This window comes from Lycorma delicatula, chromosome 2 (assembly GCF_047948215.1).
Source record: "Lycorma delicatula isolate Av1 chromosome 2, ASM4794821v1, whole genome shotgun sequence".
NCBI classification, from domain to species: domain Eukaryota; kingdom Metazoa; phylum Arthropoda; class Insecta; order Hemiptera; family Fulgoridae; genus Lycorma; species Lycorma delicatula.
The window spans coordinates 67,182,054-67,207,767 of record NC_134456.1 but is presented as its reverse complement, the minus strand read 5'-3'; the positions used below and the strand labels follow the sequence as shown (position 1 = coordinate 67,207,767).

The following is a 25,714-nucleotide window of genomic DNA, read 5'->3' as shown; positions in this document are numbered from 1 at the left end:
AAATTGATAATTTTTTCCAGAAATCACACATAGCCGAGTAATAAATTCTTATCAAGTGTTGAATATTATTATAAATGGAATTATCGTAATATTCAAATGATAATCTAGATAGTGCACAGCATTTGTTTTTGCAAAGACGTTACAATTTGTTTACATTACAATGTCAAAGACATTTGTTTTACAATTTTTATAGTTTGGGTGGACACACCCAAGACCTTTGTCCTCAATAGTGATTCACAATACTATTTTAGATCAACCAAGAATTTCTCAGATCATTAAAATTTGGACAAAAAGAATTAACTTTTATTGTACAATAAATAAAATAATGTAGGTTAACAAGTTCTAGATTCATGATCGACTTAATTATTGACGACACGTTAAAAAATCCTTATATTATTATATCATTCGCCGCATGCGATCGCTCGGAACTGATGATGGTAAAACAATTGGTTTCATAGTGTGAGACATTCGTTGTTTCATATTTTGTTCCAGCGTTAAAATCCTAGTAAAGGCAGTTACTTTTATATTGATTGAATACTAGATCGTAGATACCGGTATTCATTAGTGGTTGGGTATCAATTAACCACATATCTCAGCAATGGTCGAACTGAGACTGTACAAGACTATACTTCATTTACACTCATAAATATCATCCTCATTCATCCTCTGAAGTAATACCTGAACGACAATTCCTGGAGGCTAAAAAGGAAAAAGAAAAAAAAGATTTTTTTGCGATGGAATTCTGAAATAAAAGATTTGTTTCAGTTGCCTAATTGTCAAGTCCATGAAACAGTTTCAACTGATACATACTCACGAAAAAAAAATTTTTCTTTGAAAAAAAAACGCAACCGGTTTCTACGTATATTTATCAGATATTGTTAATTGAACAGGCAATTAAATTAAAATTTAATTACCAGTAATTGCAAGTTGTTTTTTTTTCAAAAATATACAAATGTAAAAATAAAAAATTCTAATGTATCTTTATAAAATATGAAAAAAATCATGTTTTTTGTTTATAAAATCCTGCTTTCTTTTAAAAAAGCGATCAACATGCACAAAAAATGCTTATAAATATTGATTTATGCGTAAATTAGGTTACTATTAAACTTCTTTTAATTGTTCAATCGCATTTAAATGACTATTTAAACCTGTTATTTAAATATATAATTAAAAAATGGTAAATAATTCAGTTTTATGATTCAAATACACTGTTTTCTTAAATCTCGCTTTCTTTCTATGCCTCATTTATCTTTGCATTACATTATTACATTTTCTACATGCATTTGTATACTTTACATATCCCTATTCTATTTTTATCTATACTTTTATTCGAATTTGAATACTAAACATAGGATACCAGAGTAAATTTGGAGGTTGGGGTTCAATTAATCACATATCTTAAGAGTGATCGGTCTGAGTCTGTACAAGACTACACTTCATTTACATTCACACATATCATACTAACCTCACTGGTCCATGGATAGAGTTCAAAAGTTGATCAGATTGCACCGTACACGTTAGAAATAGAAAATTATAAAAGCAGATTTTTATCGGTTTTTTTTCATATTTACTCTCTTACAGTCACTAACAATGAATGCAGTTAGTTCGTCTTGTAAGTTTTTATCTCAAATCTGAGATCAGTTTTAATTTGCATCTCTACCAGCCCAAAAATTAAGTTACCTCACAACAAAATGGACGCTAAGTTGTGTTGGACAATTGGTTTTATCAAGTCTAAGACTATTATTTCTAAGACGGTTACATTAATTTTACTTTAATAAATAATTAAAACTAAATACATCTTTGCAATCTTATTTAGAAATTTTTCTGTATACCTCGTTTAAAAGTCAGATTTATTTTTTTATTTTTTATTTTTTTTAGGTTTTTAGGGGTATCGACTACTTTGGTCATTAGCCCCATGCCAATTCAAAAAAAAATTAAAAAAAAAAGTTTAGTGATTCACATTCTCATGAATCAAAAATGTTCAAAATTTTACATTTTTCTATAACTTCTAATCCAACAAATTACTTCCTAGGCTTTCCTTTCGGCCATCCTTTCTTGCACCGTTTTTCCCTTCTGCGAACGGCCTCAATTTCCGATGACAGTGTGTCTGAGGCCTCGGACATGGCGTCGTCTTCTCTTTCTGATGCCAATGACGTTCGCCGGCTTACATCAAGTGATGAAAGCTTCATTGGTGCTATTAACATTGTTGCAATTGAATCTAAACTAGCAAGCGATGCACTTTCCGCGGCTGATGAACTGGATTCTATCTCTACTGCAGTGCTGGGTCCAGCTGAAATAGATGCTCTCACCGAAGCTGTTCTTTGAACTTTTGGAGCCTCCATTGTTGCAGTTTTTATATCACCTGCGTCTGGTGCTTTTTCAATAATAACTTGCACCTCCATTTCGATAGACTCGGATTTTCTTGTCACAATTTCTTTAGGCTTGTGACTAGTCGACGGAGTGATCTGTTTCTCTTTGTCAGATAAGTCAAGATTTTTAATTTTTACGCTAGTTGGTGGCTTTACGATCGCAGATTTGGCTGGTTTTTTAAACGGCGCTGGTGCGTCTCTCATGTCAACGGCGTCAGTCCGGGGATGAGCCTTCTCATCTTTACTTTGTTTTTTCTGATGAGTCGACTCAATCTCTGAATCAATGATTTTTTCAATCATTGTAGCAAGATTTGGTGCCATCGTGTTAAGCAACTGCTCCACATTAATTTTAGATGTGGAAGGAGCAGCCGCTGCTTCTGCATAAGAAGTCGGTGGTCGTGGTGTACGCTGATTAACAATTTTCTTCGCTTCAGGATAACTGACCTTCTGAAGCGTTTTAACTTCCTGAATGGCTGTTTCTAATTTATATGTAGGGCAGTTCCTTGAACGACAGTTGTGATGCCCTTTACAGTTAACGCAGATCGGAGGGTCTTTACATGGGTCCCCCTCATGTATTTTCTCTCCACATATACATATTTCCTGCGCTTCACATCTAGCTGCTGTGTGTCCGAATCGTCGACACTTAAAACATCTCATCGGCTGCGGAATGAAAGCTCGTACATCAAGCCGATAGATGCCAGCTCGTACCTTTTCAGGAAGGTTCGGCCTATTAAATGTTAAAACATGCGAGGCCGAAGGAACAACTTCACCATTTCTTCGCATGGTTAGTCTGCGACAGTGCGTCACTGTCTGACTCGACATTTCTTGTACAATTTCTTCTTCTGCACAATTAAGAAAATCGCGACAAACAATTCCTCTGGATGAGTTAAGTGTGCTATGCGGTTGGACAGAAACCGCAAATTCACCGATCTTCTTCAACGCCTGAACTTTCTGGCTTTGCATGTCGTTGATGGTTTCGACATGCAATCCATTAAAAGTTTTACGAATTTCCTTGACAGGACCACCAGCACAATTAGTAATTTCTCTTGCGATTAAGAATGGACTAACTTTTTGAAAGTTTCCATTCTCCTTTGTAATAATTAAAAATCTTGGGTTGGGAGCAATGTTTCCAAACAACGACTTTCTCAGTTCCCTACTGATTTTGTCAGCATCTCTTTTGATTTCACTGACTCCTTGCTCTTTTTCCTCTTCGCTTGTGGCGAATTGGAGGTTTCTAAACGAGGGTGTTTTCGTGCAACCTCTGCCACGTTAGTTTGTTCAATATTCATGAAATTTATCCCTTCTGTAGCAAGGCTAGTCGCCGGGCTATACCCCCACTCCAGGGCTACTAACCTTGGAGGTCCGATCCGGTACTCCGGTGGAACCGGCATATGTCCTGGCAGAGAGCGGATGGGCAATCTCTGCACTGACTCCAGGCTCCTACTCACCGAAGCTTTCAGAGCTCCCATGCACCGACACACATGGGCAGCATTGCTACATGCTTGCCATCGCAGGGGGCATGTGGACAACGGAAGGGTCTCCGTTACACCTGCAATAACATTGACCCCGGCCGCCACATCGCCAGTTCTAAAAGTGGTATGAATCCATTTCCAAAATCGTTTATTATTCCGATATGTGTCTAATAAAGTGACCAACATTTAGGAACTCTCTTTTTAAGAGCGTTTTAAACAGCATTTTGTAGCATATTCAAAATTAATCGACATAAGTTTTCTCTATGATGTAATTCTAAAGCTATTTATAGATAGTACTTTAAGATTAAAAAGTAATTGTCCATCAGTAATTTTGTGAAATAGTCTGTATTTGGTAAATCATGTGGTACACAATTCTCAGAAATTCACTTTAAATAATTTCCAATACATGTTATTACCACCCGCTGTTAACGGTTACGTTTCTGTTGATTTATACTGCTTATCTGCACATTGTATTAAATCCGTTATGTCATAGCATAAAGAAGGCAGTTGAATGAAGCATAAATAATGAGATTTTTTTAATGATTAACCAAATGGATATATTCCACAACTTTATATTAGATCTGTTGGTATCATTATTCTCTGGCTGATAAACATAGACGATTAAGAATTATTTAGAACTGTTTATCTAAACTTAGTGTACGTTGTTTCTAGTTTAAATAAAAGATGAAGAGGCGTAAATGATATCCAGAAAAAATAATTGAACATACGTAATACTTCAAAAAATAATAGGTAAAATAATGAAATAAAAAGTATCCTTATTCATTAATAGAGGTTTGCATTATTCTATGTAGTGACTAAAAATCTTCTACGAAAGTCGTTACAATAAATATTTTTTTTTTAATTTTTCAGAGAGAACTTTAATATCAGTGTAGTTATTTTTAGCGTTTGTCATTTAAATAGATAATACTGTCATTAAACTTTAATCTCATTTCTTGAATTAATATCTATCGTATTTGGTTTTTATAATTTGTGTATGTAGCAATGAGTATGTAGCGAAACTATGTCAGAACTCCATATTTTACACATGCAGTTTGTAATTCACTGAAATTAAACTAAAAGGAGACCAAACTTAATAAAAAAGGAGTTCTGATTTTATAGAAACCAATTAAGATTTTAAACAGAATTAATATAAAAATTTTGATATCTCAAAAATTTTATCAATGAAAGTTCAAAAAATGTTTTTCCTAGGGGTTTCTGGAGTAGATGAATTGAAATTTATTACTAAAAATGGTGGATCCTATATTATCTTAGAAAAAAAATTAAATTTCTATATTTTTATAAAACAAAACGAAATTATTTATAAAAAAGTGTTTAATATCATTGGTTAAGAATTCGTAATTAATTTTTTAAATTCAAAATGGTGGATTCAGGTGGCCGGACAAAATTAAGAAAAACATTTATATACATGTATTAGTACTTTATAAAAATGTATAAAAATAGTTGGTGTGTGTGTGTGTAGACAAATATATATATTTTTTAAACCATTTTGATGAAAATTAATAGATAAGATTCATCAGCATTAATAACATACATAAATTCTCGTATGTAAATTTACATCCTCGTACATAAAATATTTTTTTAATCTTTCGGCTGATTTTTCTTATTTTTCATAGATTGATTTTTATAATAAATTGAAATAGGAGTATTATAATTTAAGAATTATAGTGTAGAGTATCTGGGATTACTGAGTCCCTAATATCAGAAATCATTGAATCCTACACAGTCCCTAGAAGCAGAATATTTTTATAAAATGAATGGTAAGAAAATTACGATTTTTTTTTTGTTTTCTAAAAATAAGGCTAGGTAAGATGGTAGGTCAAAGATAGTATGATCCTTGGAAGTAGAACGTGTTTTGAAAAATACCTTCCGAGAGAGCAAGAAAAATAAGAAGAAAATCTGTACCCACGAAGTATTTTAGAATTATTATTTCCATATAACTTTTTATAATATATATTATCTCTATTATTGTAGCTTTGAAGAGTTTTAATGGTTTTTTTGCCGATACCGGTCTTTTTGTGAAATTGAAAATAAATTTAAAGAATTTTGGCATCCCCTTTACTCATTCATTTACCCGTCGGTATAAGGAGAAAGTGTCAACATTCAGTTTACTTTTGAATTATACTAACCGGATAATTAGATTGCACTAAAATTAAGATAATTTTTTTAAACTTCTGATGTATAGTTTCAAATAGTCAAAATAATATTTTTGTGCTCAAAATCCTTATAAAAACTATTTCTAAGAGTAAAATCTATTCCATGACATTGCGCTATTTCTAAATTCTAAATGCGAATGTATTAAAAATACGTACACATAATATATATATATATATATATATATTTATTTATTATTTTTCAAACATTTCAGTAGTAACTAAATCCATAAATATACCATAAAGTATGGCATAAAATACAGCATAATTAGTATATATGCATGCTAATATACTTTGAATACTCTATAGTAATTTCTATTAGCACATTTCTACTATACGTTGGATGAAATTTAACATAATAAAAATAATAGCATTCTTTAGGTAAAAACAGTTTTATAATTAAAACTAAAACGGTAAAAGAGTTATGAAGGGAAGAAGAATTTCTATTAAAACAGACGGGCATCTGTGGCATTTTATTAGCATAGAGTACAGTTACTTCATTTAAGCATAGAACAAAGCACAGCTATTGTGTTTGCCATTACAACTATTTTCTGTCGGGCTCTGTTTATCGATGATTGTATGCCTCACTAATAACGGCCAAAGTTTTCAAAGAGTTTTCTTTCCTCCATAATATTTTTTCCATTTCGTTTTTAATTAAAACTGTGAAACCACGTACATAATAGTTTTGTTAATACACAGAAATGAGTATTATAAAAATATTCCTAAGTTTAATTCGTAGACAAAAAATTAATTTATTTTTTTAAATCACTGGTAGAATTAAGATGTAAGAAATAATAAGATACTTAAACAACACACAAAAGTCCTTTTTTAAATATATAAAAAAGTATAATTATTTCTGCACTCTCTTAATGAAGCTGCGGTAGTTAGACCTCCACTATTTGAACAGGGAAAAACGGTTTACAATTTACGCATAATTATCTGCAATTTCTGGAGTTTTTCATCAAGTAAATTTAACTTAAAATTAACAGATAAAAACAAGAATTATAAGTAAAAAAATTATTTTTTTCCGTAATGAGATATGTATGGTTATTTCTTCAGATATTTTTTTTACTTTTCATGAGGGATATTATACTGGGGTGGTATGGGTCGATATAATTTGTTGCATCAACCGTAAGTTAAGTAAGCATGATTTACAGAGGAAACTCGTAAATCTAATGAAAATAATTTTTCCACAACTACGCTGATGCTTTTATCAGAAATCATTTTTTTTGTCGTTATTCATAAAATTATAAAAATATTGATATATTATTTAATCTCATAATTCCACTTTATGATTAAGAATGAAAAATTGCAGGATGCCATTCAATTACAACTCCCATTTTACGAATTTAGTTTATAACAGCAAAGGACAAATAAATAAAAAGATAACAGCAATACAATATAATATCTTTAATTCAAGTTGTATTTTATATTAAAAAACGGAGAAACTGAATATCTTAAGAAACTAGAGCTTTACACCGTTTCAAAATTACATTAAAATGCAAATATTATTCAACTACTATCGCTTCTTAGCGCATTAACGAGATTTATATTTATAGATGAACACTTATAGAATAATTAATTACGCTATAAGAAATTATATAAATTCTGAGGAAATTATTTTCCATAATGTTTTTAGTAATAAATCATCATAATCTTATAACACACTCTTTACATTAAATAGAAAAGTAAATTCATATATTCAAGAAAAACATGAATTTTCTTCCGTTAAACCAATTATAATATTAATTAAATTTCTTTTCAAAAGAAATATAAAAAGCCATATACAAAACTATATGACAAGAAACTATTTTAAACTGTGCATTTCTCAAATAAAATTCTATTTAAAAAAAGATAATAATAAAAATAAAAATAAACAATAATATGGAAAGTAATAAAATTACGTAAAACAATTCTTCAAGCAAAACAATTTTAATTCATATTTGAAGAATGAAGGAGGATATTTATAATTACATTACATTAATTTTGCAGGTTATTTTACATAGGTAAAAATTTTCAATACATATACAGTGGAATGTTTTAGCTGTTGCTTAACGGTATAAAACGTTTGTAGACTACCGATTAGGCGAGCTTAAATCAATACTTAATCGATCTTTGGATGATGATAAAGTAAAATTTTCTTTCTTACATAAGAAGTTAGTCTTTTTTTCAGTAAATGAATAACTTAACGAACCTATAATAATATGAAATAAAATTTTATTTTATTAAATAAGGTTAGAAATATATATTTTTATAACTTACAGATATTTTCCTAAAGAAATGTCCTTTAAAATCTTTAAGAGAGAGTGTCACCAAGAAGTTGAGAGTATAGTTATGTATAGAATAACAAAAAAAATCGACATTAAACAAAACTATCTTATTAATTATATCTCTTTACAGGATCAATTTTCTCTTTTGTAGTATTTTCAAAAAGTTGTGGATGTACCTTCAGTTTTTAAATAAAAAATAAGTCATCACTAAAGAGATGGTTTTATTTTGAACGCAAAACACATTTTGCACGTTATCAGTTGTCAATTTTAAGTTTTCTTAGGTAAAACATACTGAAGTATTACAGTAACTGAGGACTTACCACAGTCATTAAGTTGAAAGTTAATCTAAAGAGATTAATTTAATAATATCGACTTACTCTTTAAAAATATTTTATTGGTTGAATTTTTGTATACACTTGAGCTGTCATTATTTTTTATATCAATCCATAATCTCTTTAATGAATAAGATAGATATCATAACATACTTAATATTTCTTAGTATGAGATACTAACTGCCTTAATAATGTGTGGCTGTACTTAGATGCAACACGGTAAAACTAGCTTTTAAAAATAACTGACAATAAAATATTAGCGAATCAATTTAACGTACAATTTCTTCAATAGATATCAAATTTCCCCTAACTTTATATAGAACTACTACAATATGTAAATTTTTGTTTTTAAAACATCTAATTTTTTTTATTACATTTAAAACATCATTCTAATTTAAATTATTGAAAAAAATTACAATTTTCTACTCAGTGTTAGAATCAATTATATTTGTACATGACTGGATTAAGTATGCAGAGGGCAGTAGTATATGAAGGAATATATCTACCAAATTATTGAAAATTTCATTTACGATTACACTTTCTTTAAAATAATGGAAAATTTTATAATTTTACTTTTATTTTCCCTGCATAAAAGCAACAATAAAAAGCTGTATAAATTTAGTAGTAATCGTTCTATTAGTAGAACGGTAGACCAATTTTTTATTTATATACCTTCTAACAGTATGAATTGAACTAGTTTATAATTATGAAAATTGCTAATGAGTATAGCATATCTTGTCTTCTGCAGCTGAAAGATAAGTAAAATCTATTGATCCCTTAAAAAAAAAAAGACGTTTTCTTTGAATTTTAAAATAAAGTGAATCTAATGAGGTGAAAATAAAGCGTGAATTATACATCAAAGCAGAAAAGTAAAGTTTTTTTTTTAGTCGAGTAGACGGTTTATTAGTCAAACTTCGCACACTATTGGATTAGGTTTATATTAATTACCATGCATTAAAAACATTATACATAGTGTGTATGTTTTATGCACATAAATTTATGTTTTATATGTGTAAATTATTGAGTGTTCTGTAGAAGTGAAGTTAAATTTCTGTTGAATTTTAAGTAAAATTAATCAATAATTTTATTTCTGTACAACGATTAAAGTAGTCGAATGGAGAAGTAATTTTATAAAACTATTAAAAAAACAAAAAAACGAATTCAAAAACACAAGTTAAAAACAAAAAAAAAGTAATCATTTTCTCATTTATTTGTTTCTTCACGATGAAAGTCAGAAATACCTAAAGATTCTGACGGTTCGTGAAATTGTAAAACAGTACACTGTTGAAATTCCAATAACATCTAAAGAATCACGTCAACCACTTAACGATCAATCTGCTTGATAACAGAGGCGGCATTCAAAGATTGAAACTTCTCCATATCTTATGGGCTACTGAATGACAGTTTGCAGTTATTATCGCCAAAACTAGCGATGTTATTTTTGTTTACTTATTTACATTTTTGTTTATAAGAAGAAGTTGTATTCTTGTTAGTTTCTACACTGTTACGTACCTCTTATCGATATCGCTTTTGTAGACCAGGAAATAAAGGCAGATATATTATTTTATTAATAAACTTTAAAAACATTCCTTACTGATAGTTTTTTACAGATGAACTCGTTATGGGTGTTTCTTAAGAAACCCGTATACCGTGTGCTTGTTTCCTAACGATTTACTTGTAGTTCCTCTTAAGGAGCCGATTTAAATAAACTAGTTATGAAAACAGATTTTTATTTTTCGAATTACCAAAATATTAGGTAATGAATATTAAAAAAAATTGGTTGTATTTTAGTTTCTCTGAAGGAAAATATTGATCCTTTAAATTATGTAGAACAAAGTCTTAAATAAGAAAACTAATGTATATTTGAAATATATCTTGCAATGAAAATTACAGTGAGTGGTGTTTCGTAATAATTAAAAAAAAATCTTAAATCAATAAAAATATAATTTTAATTGATTAAAGAACAACGATTGATTAATATTTCTAAATACTGAACAATTTAGCCACAAAAATCCTTAATACAAGAATAACTAATCTTAAACTTTTAACTTAGTAATACGTAAGTAAAACGAAAAAATAAAAACTACGACGTCGATAATTGTTTCAAGTATGCATTTATAAAAAACATCCAACATTTTTGAGTAAGAGTGTAAAAAATCAGTTTTAAAAGTATCCTTGTTATTAAATTAGAGTACCGTAGCTACACAGTAAGTATCCCAGTAAAGTATCCCACTAAGTAAAGATCATTATGAGTAATCAACATCAATTTGACGATGTTTCTTTTTATCTACAAAATTTATTTGACAATACTTGTAGTGTCCCTTGTAATTAATAAACGCAATTAAAATGTGTTTTGTTATGTTCCGCTCTTTTTTCATCATAATTTGTATTAATCTTTCTATTTTAATATTTTACAGAATTCGCCGTCACATTATATTGCATTCTATAGCAAACTCATTCATACAATACAAATATATTTTCCGACAGCTAGGAATAGTTTTAAACTACAACTAATATTAGTAGTAGTGATGTAACTAATAGTAGAACCTAGCAAGAAATGGTGTCCGGAATATTAAACAATGAACCAATAACTTTGAACTCAATCTGTTTCATCCTTCATGTTCTGGAGCGGCAGAATTATTTATTAACAACATTTTATTTTAAAGATTGTAATTTAAATATTTCTGTTTTAAAAACAAAAAGATTGATCATTTATATCTTCTTCGTTACACGTGTGTATATTAGATTATTGTAGCTCTTCTCTTTGTTATTTTTGTTTATAAAAAATTATCTCTAGTTATTTTATACATGGAACAATGTGACATAATACGACATAAGATTTGTCCAGCTGCTGCTGATGAAATTAAAGGAGAATTATCTGAGAACTGCTCAATTTTACTTCTACATTGAAATGTAAATTTATTTTATTTCAGTTTCCCATTTATTTTTACTTACATATTGAAAAATTTATGTTATTTTTAATCCAGAGAAAGATTCTTCGCAATAATTTATGTTACAATAAATAAAAGAAATTTAAGTTATACTTTATTTCAGATTCATTTGTCTATAAATGTTAATTTATTTATAACCACACACCATACAAGATATTTCTTCTGCTATTTACTTTCCTCACTTATTTAATCAAAAACATAATATAATAAAAGAGTATTCTATTTATTCCCAATTACTATTATTTTATTATTATTAAAATTCATTACTCGAGTAATGACATTGTGATAAGAAAGTTAATAGTTGTATAAGTGATACCTACAACAACAAATAATTCTCTATGAAAGAAAAGCGTGAAATATGATCATTATATTATACATGTTACAGGTAAATTACTTCGCAGATGACTGGGGTTACCATCCTTTAGTCGAATACAACAGTGCGTCTCCATCCAGTTCCAGTTCAACTCAATTTGCTATGGGAGAAAAGGCTGTTGCGGCGTTGGTTAAAACATTAACAGATGTAAGACATTAAATATATAATTATTAATTTGCCGTTTTTTTACTTTCTCGAATGCTATAATATGATATGCTTCTTAATCGAGAAAAAAAGAACAATTAACCCCTGGAATTTCATATTTCTTCTACACAATATGCTACCCAAGAATCCAAAAGCATTAAAATCAGGGTAAAACGTTTTGTACTATGCGATTTTGATGTGTTTAATTTAGTCATGTATCTTACGTATTTTCTGAATGAATAAAAATTATTTTTTTTTAAATTGACCAAAATGATGAGCAGAAAAGGAAAATGTGACAAAGAGGGATAACTGTATTCTTCCCTTTCCTGGTGATGAGAAGATATTGAAGAAACTTATCTTTAAGATGATTGAACTGTAAATATTATTTGAATATGTTTTACAGCTTAGCATTAAAAAAATACCCATAAAAATAAAATGCACTTTTTATATAAACAAAATGACACAACTATTCCAAAAACTCCAGTTTCATAAATATCGATAACATTTTACTGTTTTAACTTTACAATCGGAATTTTCATTTTAATAGGCTCTCTTTCACCTTTTATTAACTTCACGATGTTAGATGTTGTTACAATGGAAACACTATTCCAAACTTAACATTTCTGGAAATTTTTATAACTATTTATCGATACCAACTGAAAAATACTTTTTTAAACATGATTTTGATTGCTAGAGTTTATTTCACTTATAAAATTAAAATTTACTGTTATAAGTTTTAACAAATTTAGCAATAGATTTCGAATGTCGCTAAATTGTTAATTTTTTATGTTTGTAACTAACAATAGTGTGATACTTAACACAAAACTGATTAGATTGAGTTGAATGTGTGCATAATATGCACAAATAAATTATAATTCTTAAATTATATGTGTGCGTAATATGCCTGCTTGTTGACAAAATTTATAGAATAGTCCAGGACTGAAGTTGTTGAACTTTTTTAAGTTTTTCTTTAAAATGGCTGATCCGATTTAGAGAAATACAGCGATTACAGCGCCCCCTGGTGGTTTATAACTGTAAAACTTGTCTATGAACCTGCAATGAAGTGATACCGATGTAATGCAAAAAACCGCATCGAAATCGTTCATTAGTTTTTGAGGAATATGGTAACAGACATAAACAAACACACACAACCTTTTACCCCAAATGCATATAACATATCCGTTCCGACATGGATAAAAATATTAAATTAAATTTGGACCAACTTGTTAAAAAATTTAAAATAAAAAAATGGAATAAAATTGTTTCCACCCAATAATACTGTGGAAAACTAATGTGACATCAAGCATTTCTGTTTCAGATTTTCTAATGTTCTTAGATACATAATTTTAGCATTATAGTAATAATTATTAGAAACTAAATTCTGCGATTAAAATGCAAAATTGAAAAATAGTCAGTTTTTAATTTTTTTTTTTTGTGTTTGTTCTGCTCCCCTGGGAAGGCTCAACAATCAAGTATTATTCAGCTCAGGGGAGTGTCCTTGCGACTCTAATGAGCCTCCCTACCTACCGGCAGTACGGTGGGCATGGTAGATCATCTATCTGCTCACCGGTTCCGTATTTTTTTCTTATTTTTACCTTGTCTCTGCCTCTAACCGCTAAGGCCAGAGACACCGGGTCCCGCTATGCCGTTCCCGGGCCCTGCCCAACTGCCGGGTGTCGGTCGTTATGTTTTTTTTCTTAAAGTAACTCCTCCCACTTCTTGAAATCTACTTCCTTTGGTCTTATAACATCTGGCACGAATCTCTCTATTGTCAGCCATCCCTCTTTACCTGTCAGCATATACTTTGTTGTAGTTTCCGGGATAATCTCATTTATATATTGCTTTTAGATCCTCCCAACGTGCACATTCAAAAACAATGTGACAGGGAGTGTCCTCTTGATCGCAAAACAGACAACTTGGGAGCTCCCTTCTTCTAAACCTGTGTAAGTATACACTAAATCCTCCGTGACCGAAGAGGAATGTGGCAGGTAGTACCTCACGTCGCCGTGTTTCCTCCCCAGCCACGGTCGTATCTCAAAAATAAGCATCTTTATCCACGGCCCAGTTGAAGCGTCGTCCCACTTCTCTTGACCTTCCTGTAGCAAAAGATCGGTGACATTTTCCCTGTCCATGCCTTCATAGATCCATTTCATTTGGGTAGCCCGTAACTGGATTGGCGGTACCCCGGCCAGGACTCCCGTCGCATCTGCCGATACCGTTCGGAACGCCGCCACGATCATTAAATTCATTCGTTTCTGCAGTGATGTCATTATCATCACACTTCTCTTCCTGTTTAGTATCGAAAAACAGGCTGGCACTGCATACAATAATATAGAAGTTGCTGCTATCATCAATAGCCTAGCTGCTCTGGGTCTCCACTTGGCGCCCATCAGGCTTCTCAGAGCGTTAAAAATCCGCTCCGTTCTACTGCATACTTCAAAGAGGTGTCGGTTATATAGCCCATTTTGATCCCTTCATACTTCGAGATATTTCACAAAGGACGTTGTTTCTAGTCTAACCCCCATCGATCGTAATCGAATTCTTCTAATCTTAAGTCGGCCTACCACAACTGCTAGTTACGTTTTTGTAAAGAGAGTCCTATCCCCCTTGTCGTTGTTCACATGTTTTTCTGTCTTATGGCCCTATTCACCTTTTCCTTCATCTTCTGTGAAGCCATCAACGAGCATCACCAAATCGTCGACGTCCGCAACGAGTGTAAAAGTGTTCAATTTAAATTCTCTTAAAATTGTTGACTGAATGAGCATTAAATTTATCCAACTTGAATTACGTAAATGTATAGTCAGTGTTTCTAAATTTCTGACAAAAGGTCTTATGTATTAATTGCTTCTCACAACAGCTTTTAAACGAATAGTTTAAAGAATAATCAGGCCATTATTTATATTGCACTATTTTATAATTAGTTTGCTACTGGTAATTTATTACCTTTTCAAGTTTACATGTTTACTTTAATTTCAACCAGCAATTATTTTAAATGAATAACTATGATTTTATAAAAAAACTTAAACAATGATTACTGTACTGAAAAAATAAGTAATCGTTCAACCCATTATCCGATAACAACTTTATATAATCTTATAATACGGTTTTACTACATAAATGTGATTAAATGAGTTAAAAGTATAGAAATAAAACCACTTGACTAAATAAAAATCGAAAACACAAAGTAGAGTTAATCCTTTCAATGGCTTTGACTACGTAAACCTCTTGATTCTTTAAGAAACAGAAACTAAAAGATTTATGTTTTTTTTTTTTAATCTTAATCTGTACTTTTAAATAACATCAAAATTTAATCGTTTAAATACATAACAGAAACATCTATTGATCAATTTAAATAGTGTCTGAGAAACAACCCGTTGCAACATAAAAGAAACGTTTGACTTTAGTTCCAAATTGTATTAATTCTATTGCTTCGTTTACAAAATAACAGAAATGAGCTTAATGGAAGTTGAAATTTGTATATATTTAATTAATTATTTGCAACAGCAGCACATTTTTTTGGTTACGTATCCTTTCAATACATTGTCATATGTTTTGCCTTCTTATTAGCAAAGTTTCTATAAACGTTATATTTGCTGTAATTTCAGATTTAAGATTATAATGAACACGATCTGTGTATTGGTAGAAGAGTTCCAGAATAACTGGCCGCGACTCGTTTCTCGGACCATCTGATTCTGAAAAAGAAGCCTGTCCTAATCCAAAAATTAAAAAAATATATAATTTTGCTAAATATTTTACTACGAATACAAATACGTTTCAATTTAATACTACTATTCAAATCAATGAATCCGCTTAAACAGTAAAATATAAGGAAATATTTTTATTTTTCTTACCCACTCTCTATTTTTCGATGAATAATGCATTTTTTAGAGGTCGTTCAATTTTCAGTTTTGCATGAATTTTGCAAAACACTGAATTTAAAAAAAAATTTTCAGTATCGGAAGAATAAAAATTAACTTTAAAAAACCGCAATACGTTGTAAAATTCTTCCATATAACTGAATAAGTAATCAGTAAGGCTGTTTTTTGTAAACAAAGTAAAAGCTGTATTATTCCTTTTTTGATAATTAAAATAAAGATTATGTTAAATATAAATCTAAAATATTTACGTAAGATGTAAACACTCAATATAAACAGAGTATTTTGTTTAAATCAGTAGAGAAGTAGTAAAAGAGCTTTGTCATTTTGGCTTCACTTTTCATTAAGAAGGAAAATATAATTCCTTTTATACATGAGAACATGAAAAACTAATACGGCTGTTAAATTTAAAATTTCAGTTTAATTTTCTTGATGTACGCAATTTTTTTTATATTTCAAGTGCTACCATAATAATATGAAAATGTGTTTTAAATTTAAAAAAAAATAATAATAAAGAATGAATCAATAAAGTTAGTATATCTTCTTAATACTTTGCTTCCTAGATGCATTCACCGAAATGAATAAATCAGGAAATCTTAATCTTAAAAACGTCCAGAACTGAGTAGATTGTACTATGAATCTAATTAATTCTGACAAAATGTAAAAATACATCTCCGTACTTGATTTATTTTTAAAAAAAATTAGATTACCATTTTTGTACAAATATTCATATTTATATACATTTAAATTACCTTTTTCTTATTTATTTTTAATCTAATCACCTGTATCATTTCAATATAATTTTAATAACAATTATGTTGCTATTCCATTATTAATAACTTATGGTGTTAAAAATTATTTTTTAGCGTTGGTATTTGGGTTATGTATATTACTTCTTTTAGTAAAATCATCTTGGTTTTGGTTACCTAGTATAATTACAATAGGCTCCCCAGTTGAGCCATAAGTAAGTTTCTTGATAAAAAGCACATGATATAAGTAATCCAAATATAAGTAATTCACAGAAAAAGTTAGTTACAAGTAATCTTAAAAGTCCAATATGGAATTTCAAGTCCAGTCTCCTAAATCTTGTTTTTTTTTCAAGGTGAGGTGGTGGAATACCATTTATGTACGCCCCCGAAGGGAGCAGTGTCAGGCTCACAACAGGTTCTAGATTTTATTAAAGGCGAATGTATGTCTGCACCCTACCGACTAAACCTAACCACCTCACCCACATTCATCCGCCGGAGCTGGACAGGCAATTAAGCATTACACAGCCTCGGGAGGTGCCTTCGAATTCGGGCAATCCAGAGTACCCGTGTATCATCACCGCCGCCCATCCACGCAAGCGCGGACAAACAACGGCTCCGCAGAGGGCTGTCTGTCACCCCCACCCACTCTACATCTTCATCTGTTTCGCAGAGCTTCTCGCTCACTTATCTCATCCTCCCGCGCCAAGGTTTTGCCCCTGTTCTCTACTGGTTTGTAGGATGATAGCCACTAGTTTGGAAACCAGGTTCCACTCTCGTTCACCTCGCAGCATCTATGGTGGACTCCTCAAGTCTATGGTGGACTCCGAGGTCAGCTCATGTAACTCAAGTTTTCTACGCACTCGACCCCACCTCCGGCATTGATAGACTATATGTTCTTCTTTATCGATATCGGGCAGTATCTACGCCTAGGGGACTCCCGCCTTCCAAATCGGCTCTCTTCAAAATTGCACCCTCCGGACGGATCCGGCGGTGCCATGGGAGTCAGCAGGATGCCCCGAGGTGTCAACTTGCTTATGAGATGCCTCGTCCACATACTCTTAGGTGATCCCTTCCAAGCTGTCTACCATTCCACCAAGAGTAATCTTTCAGCGTGTTCTCTGTTCATACCATTGTAAATCCTCAACAGTTTTCTCGATATAAATAGTATCGGTGATACAACCCCCTTCCGCATCACTAGCAATCGTCCTATAGGCCGACGTGACATTGATTAATGCCCTCCTCTGAATTGAGGAGAACCTATCCCTATTCCTTCTCTTCTGTAATGCCTCTTGTCAAGCCAGGACGACCTAAAGGAGAATAGAAGCGACCGCAGAGAGGACTGAGCTTCGCTTACTGGCTCTTGGTCCTCTGGTACTCGTCATCAATTTCTTCAAAATCCTTAGTGTACTCTCCGCGCGATTTTTTACTTCAGCCAAGTGCACATTAAAAACACCCTACTGATCCCAGGTACTTGGCAGACCTGAAGGTAGCCACTACAACGCCATTAACTTTTATATTTATTTGTCTTATCCACCTGCGGCCGACCATCGCAATCACCTGAGTCTTTTTCAGGGCCAAGCTCAATCCCCTCTCCCTAGAGTCATCTAGCAACCCTTTCGACAATCCAACTAGCAGAATCTTCTACCTCAGTCTCCGTCTTTCAAGCCACGAGTAAAGCCAAATCATCGGCATACCCTACTAGTTGTACATCGGCTGGAAGTGCCATCTGCAGCAGTCCATCATACACAAAGTTCCAAAGGAGCGTCCGAGGACCGATCTTTGCGAAACCCCTCCCCACATCCAAAACTCCCCTTCTCTTCTCCTTCTTCAGTTTTGACTTTTATTCTTCTTTCATGGAGATAATTGTTCACCATGCTAATTAAGTACTCACTTACCCTCCTGGTCCTTAGCGACTCCAGCACCATCGACCATGGGATGCGATCATGATGTCTAATAGGAAGCAGAATCCTACGTCAATGCCAGAAACCGTTTGCCCGCTCCTTGGTCCATTTTACCAAGCACCTGATGGCATCAGTGGCGGACCTACCACTGGTAAAACCAAATTATTTACGAACAAAATCCTCAGCCGAGTAAATTTCTTCTCTCAGCCAATAGTCGTTCATACACTTTGCCAAGAATGGTTAACAAGCATATCGGTCAAAATATGGCCCCCTCAGAATCACTACTTCCCGGTTTCGGTATAAGTGCCTGTCTGGTTTCTTTCCATGCTCGGGGAAAACTGCATTCATTAAGTGCTCTATTGAATGTATCCAATAAGAGCCAGAGATCCAAACCACCAAGACCCAAACCAATACAGCAGGTACTCCGCCAGGGCTCGGGTTTTCAGTAATCTTTTCGAGCCTCAACGCCCATCTCATTTCATCCCGAGTAAATCTGTTTTCATTCTGGTACATGACCTCCTCCCACTCCTCATCAACCCCCGGAAAAACCCGCCGTTTCTCTCTCCATGTTTGACTAGTCCAGATCAGGGGAGTATCCTAACAAATCTCTACATTACGACCCGGTATGCCCTTCTCCAAGGATCAGCTTCTAGCCTGTCCACTAATTTCTTTCAGGCCTCCATCTTCTCTGCTTTAATTCCTGAGCAAAGGCTGCTTTTGGCAGCGCGGTATTCTTGCCTCTAAGCTCTCTACACGATCAGGTAGCCGCCATCTGGCCCTCTGGGCTTCCTCCTAGCTGCTAAAGCAATCTTCCTTAAACTCGCAATATCCCCTGACCTCCAGTATAGGCCTATCAAACCCGAACTGATTCTTGTCGACTAATCTCCTCTATTATTGCAGAAATCCCGTAAATCTCGTCTGGGTTCCTCGTTCTTGGATTTTCAGCCATTCTCCCCACCACATCTGCAGTCCTCTCAGCCTACGCCAGCGAGGGTCTCCATCTCTGAGTTCATACATTCTGAGTCGGCCAGTCAGTCGCTAATGTGAACGTAATTGCTCTATGATCGCTGGCCAGTTCATCACTGAGAACCGACCAGTACATCACCCTAGTCACAAGCTCCTTAGGGACCGCCGTTACGTCTACAACTGTTCCAGAACCCCTCCCTATATACATGGGTGGTTCTCAGCCTCCAGGTTTTAAACTGGAGGCTGAGAACCACTATACCCGTGGTCGCGAGCAAATTGACCAAAGCAAAACCTCGTAATATTGTTTCCCCGAGTTCCCGAGATTCAGCATTGAGGTCACCATTGATCACCATCGGCTAAGTCGTACGCCTTATACGTAGGCCCAGATCCGCCAGGGCAGATTCAAGCCTTTCAAACCCACAATTAGGAGATATATAACAACACAACAAACAACACTTAGTGAGTTCTAACTCCAGAAAGCCTTCAATCCTTGTCACGCGACTGATCACGAATCTTCCAGAATACCTGAATCGTCCTCAGGTATTAGGACTAATCAAGCCTCAGCAGCAACCACCCTCCTGTTTGGTTCCACGATTGCCAGAAAGTTGGTATGGTTGCTCACCGCCCTCCTGCAGACGAGATCAAGGACTGCCATGCTCCTATTCGCGTTCAGTCGGATATAATTCATTTATTGAACGTACATTCTCGGCCTCCCCTGCGATGGCCACTCTTTCTACAATCTACGCATTTCGTTGGTTCCCTATATCCTACTTTCCTGAATCTGGTACCGCCGCAGTAATCAATCTCTGCTTTGGTCAGGTTCACTACACTCAACCGCCGTATGGCCCCCAGCACCTATAGCAGGCTAGGTCTGGCTTTCTGACCTCAACACGACAAGAGTGCCAGCCTATCACCATACTGCCCGACGCAGCGAGCAAGCCAGCCTCCTCATTTGGTATGACAACTGTCACATTCAGGCAGTTGCCGTACTCTGGTCTCAATGAGGTGAGCCTTACTTCAATGTCCCTCTTCAGAGCCTTTCTCACCCCTTCCACTACCAGCTCCGTAGTGGAGTCTTAAATCTAAAAATAATTATTTCAACACGTCATAATTCATAGAAACCAAAAATAAATAATAAAGAAAAAATATAAACTGCACAGCTGATACGAGAATTATAGAAATGAAACGAACAACTAATTTTTTCCATGTTTTCAAGTGAAACATTTTAAAGTCGGGTCTGGTGGTTGTAAAAGAAAACAAAGAGATAAATAAATATTTTAAAAAACAAATATATACAGTAAAGAAGTATTAATATTTTATATTTCAACCAAAGAAAATGCATTACAAATTAAGATCTCAAATGTACTTGCTTTTTTTGAGATCTTTGCTTTCTTTACACCTTTACTTTGCTTTCTCTGCACCTATTCCTGCTGAAAAATCTTGAACATACTCCATGAATAGAAGAATTTTTTTTACTTCCAAACTTACTATTTCAGTAGGTTATTGAATAATACAGTCGTATCTCCGATGCACTACTTAAGATTTCAGTTCTACATTCTACAAATGACCTAATAGTGCATAATTGGACAGATAATCTTAGTTGTTACATTAGAGATAATGGTTTTTACTACTGTAATTTGATTATAAGGAACAGCAAATTGACATTTATTTTTTTTTTATTCAGAATAATATTAATTATCCCCTAACTTTCTGAAATTTCTTGTGGAATAACTTATTTAATTAATCTAATTTCTAAAAATAATGAGTATAGAATCTATTCGTTTAGTTTTTTTAATCAGAAGCAGAATCTTCATTTAAAACAAAGAGGATTGGTAATGAAGCTACATGTTAACGAAATAAATTACACAGTATTTGTACTTAGATGCATTAATAATGCAGACTTTATGATTAAGTAATTTAATAGAATTTTATTTATTTTAGATAAAGTAACCTAAGAAGATGGGTTATAATAGTGTAAAAATCAGTGGTGAAAATTCCTTCAATTAATTAAAATCAGTTTTGGCAACAAAACTTAGTTTTATTTTTTTAAATAAGAAGAAACGATCTTACAAATAACATATAAAATTAAAAAAGTACGTCGCTTATGTAAAGATGCGTGACATATTTAGAAATTTTAGATAAAACTTACTGATATATGATTAGTTTAATTGATATTTTTAGTTATAAATCCGCTGCGTAAAATATTTATCCTTTCATCGTATAGAATCTACCAAAAGTCATTTTACTACTCTTTTATTACCTCAAGCAAAAAAAGGGGATTTCAGCAGGCTTGAGTTTTAATTTTTTAAATGTATTCTAGTAAAAGTGTTCGCCCCGTTTAAAATATAATAAAAATAAAGGGTAATAAACTTTTATGGTACGTTAGAATTGCTCCTACTGTAATTGAATAACATTTTTTTCTGAACATTTTAATTTAATAGAAAAATATAGCTAAAAATACAACTAAGATTATTTATTAATTGTTATAATGAATAAATTTCTTTCTAATTTATTTATTAATTAATATACTGTTCCTAATTAACAATATCATGTAATTTTACAGGCAAAACCGACGGAGGTATCAAACATTCTACAACGTCTATCGCACAAAGAGGTCTCATCGCCGTCATCAGGAGTGTCAAATACAGTAACTCCTCCAGGCTCATTAAATTCACTAGCATCTGAAGTATTGGACTCTACGTTACACGTTAATTCCCCGTCAACCGCTTCACCATACCCGAGACAACAGACACACCTTGTAACGATAACAGCTGAAACTCCTACTACTCAACAAAACTCTCAGTCTGTAGTAGCTCCAAGTTTAACAACTTCAAACGGACAACTTCAAACTTTGGATTATTATCCTGACGGAGATACCAAATTAACATCACCTCAATATACCACAGTATCGGATTTAAATGGAAAAACAATACCGCAGCAAAACTACTTGAATTTTGAATCGAAAAAATATAAATTCGTAAGTCCTCAGACGGTTACATCAAATTACGTCGATGAAACATTGCAAGACACAACGCAAAGAGTTGTTACTATCGGAGGTAATTCTGGATATAAACCGGGGTTATCTAGTACTGATTCTCGTTCTTTTAGTAGAAGACCGGATGAGCAAAAAGGGTCGGTTCAAATTACATCGTACTTAGCAAACAATGAAGCCGCGATTGACGTATCGTCTAACGGTGAAGCTAAGAGATTATCTGGGGTTCAAGGACACGATTCTGGTGCAACAACGATATCTGCTTTCTTAATAGCTGAAGATGAACGGAAAGTTGAATTCAATGAAATCGGTAGAGAAAACCAACAGAATTCTGTTACTACAACATCACCGATACAAAAAGAACCGTTTGGACCGATCATCGTTACAAATCGTCCTAGTGACTCATCTTCTGGTTATTATGAAGGGCGTTTACGTCCAACAACTGAAGCAAGTCTTTTTAGCGACGAATTAAATCCAGAACAACTGAACCGAATTCATTCTTACATCCACTACAACAATTCACAAACAGAAAATAATGATGAAGGAAGATTAAAGTCATCGATATTAAATGCTCATGACATAACACCTACACCAGCTCCTACACCAGAACCAGTATTAGTTACACCAAGGGAAGAAGCATCTCAGTTAACTTCATCTGATCAAGTTTTGGCTCCCATTCAAGCAGGTGTCTCATTGTCAGCCTCAACATCAAGAACGGAGGAAGACTCGGTGGATCGTGATTATGACGGTAGTAAAATATCAGAAACAATGGAACCGGTTGTCGAGCAGCAAACAGTTGAAGAACAGTCCGTATATAAAACAACTATTGATGTTCAAAAATCTATACCGTTTGAGATAATGGATAACAATTATGAAAATAAAGTTAACGGTCAAGTCGAAATAAGGAAGATTCCTTCTACATCTTATCAACATGGGACGTACTTACCGATTCACCAGTCGATAAATGTAGAGTTCAGTAAAAATAATGCAGAATCGGAACAAAATTTAGCTCATAATAAGCAACAATTTTTGCAGCAAGTTTTATTGGCGTATCAAAAATTATCAAATAGCCGTATTAACGAAGGGTCCCAGCTACTACATGTACACACTACACCGATACCAATCACACCAACACCGATCCCTAATAATCTGTATTACATTTATTTACAGAGATATAACCCAATGTTTCATAGGTACGGTGTACAACCACAACCACAACCACAACCAATTTTTTATCAGTTACCATATCAAAATATTATTCCTTCTCCTAGTCCAACATTAATTCCTAACGGTTATGATTATAACAATATTCCAGCTTCTTCAAGTTACAGTCAAACAAGCACAAAATTTTTACAAGATCCCGGCGTAAATATGGGATTTTCAACATATATAAATCATGGTGGTTATGTTCCAAAATTCTATGCACCTTCAGGTTTAAGAAATACCAATAATGTTGAAAATGCAATATCCGGATACCATAATGATTTCGGATTGAAACTAAAGCAAAATATACCTCAGAAATATAAAGTCGAGGTAATAAAAGACGAAACTAAGATTGAACCCGGTATTTCTCAAGAGTCTAGGGAAATAACACATTCAGATTCTGAAGAAAATAACTTTCAAGTTAACACAAATGAAAATAATAATCAAGGTTATTTAAATGGTCCCGTTAATACAATTTATGCAAATAATCTAAACACCTTAAGTTCCAGTACTTATCAGAAGTATGTAGAAAATTCAGAAGCAACAACTGAAACAATACATTCAGCGGAAGGTGGTAGCAACAATTACGATGATCGAAATGGACAACGTGTAAACGGTGATCTCTCAAACATAAAAGGTCAAGGAGTCACTGAACAAATGGATATTTCTTATCAGAGAGAACAATATTCAAATGAGAATGCTGCAGTTGACAATTCAAAATTAAGTGGTTTTGAATATACAGTACGTTTGCCTAATCCAACAGCAGTAACACAATTGCAGCTAAAAGTACACGACCCATTAACAGAAACAAAAGTTGTTCCAGTAGCATATCAACCTTCGTTTCCTTTAGCACAACCAGTTGCACTTCCACATCCGCAAGCATCTAATTTCCCTGGAACACAGTATTTACCATACCCTCAAGTAATTCCTTTATCGTACAAACAATATCAACCTTTGTATGTTTATTCTAAAAAAGAAAACGCCGATCATCAACCGAAAAGGATTCACGATCAACAACAACCCCCACCATTCCGGCCGAGTCAAAAATTGTATCATTCCGTGTATCCACCGGAAACTTATTACGTAACGGAATATTTAAAAACGAATTCAAGGTCTAGAGGATTAGGAAAAAAGTTATGTATAGAGTATGGTGGTTTTAAACCTCCACTTGTACCATCAGTTCAAATTGAAGAAAAATTTGAACAAAAATTAGAAAAAAAATCTGATAAAGCGGAGTAACTGCTAATTTAACCTTAATTCATTCATAAAACTACTCGCATTAATTTATCATTCATCAAATTTATTCATCATTCATTCACGTTTTCAGAAATTCATTAGTTACATAATTTTTATTACATATCATTCACTATTATTTAAGTTCGTTCATTTTACTATTTAATTAATTTTTAATTGTATAGATTATTTTTACATTAGGTTATGTAATCAAAGGTTAGTTAAAAAATCAACTATATTTTACATTAATGTATGATAAAATAACTTATGTACATATTTTTATACTTCATGAAAATTTCGTAGTAACGAAACTTATTTAGGATATTATAATTATTTAATTATTAATAAAATTTTAATTAAGTAAATTTAGAAACTTTATTGGATTATGTGAATAATTAAATTTCTTTCGTAATATTTTGAAAATGTCTTAAATACCACAAAACATAATTGTATATACACTATAATCATGAATTATATTTTAAGTTTTTTAGGAAGCAAAAAATAAATATCTCACATTACGGACTATATTTTACTAAAACATTTTGACTGAAAAATTGTAAAGTGATTTGGAAATGATATTAACAATAAAAGGAAATGTATTGTATTATCAAAATAAGCTATGTTGCCATATTCAATTTTAAATTTCCAAACGTACTAAATAAAAAAGAAATAAAATTTATTTTTATATTGTCGTTGTTGTTATTTTTATTCTT

At 32.6% G+C, this 25,714-nt stretch overlaps 1 protein-coding gene across 1 annotated transcript in view; it reads left to right on the top strand.

Moving 5' to 3' along the window:
- LOC142318887 (uncharacterized) overlaps window positions 1-25,087 on the top strand; it is a 159,575-nt gene extending 134,488 nt beyond the window's left edge. Inside the window, exons 4-5 of the mRNA XM_075355509.1 lie at window positions 11,951-12,085; window positions 22,137-25,087. Coding sequence (XP_075211624.1) covers window positions 11,951-12,085; window positions 22,137-25,007 — 3,006 coding nt within the window. The 3' untranslated portion in view covers window positions 25,008-25,087. The remainder of the gene's footprint in view (window positions 1-11,950; window positions 12,086-22,136) is intronic.
- Window positions 25,088-25,714: the final 627 nt, after the last annotated feature.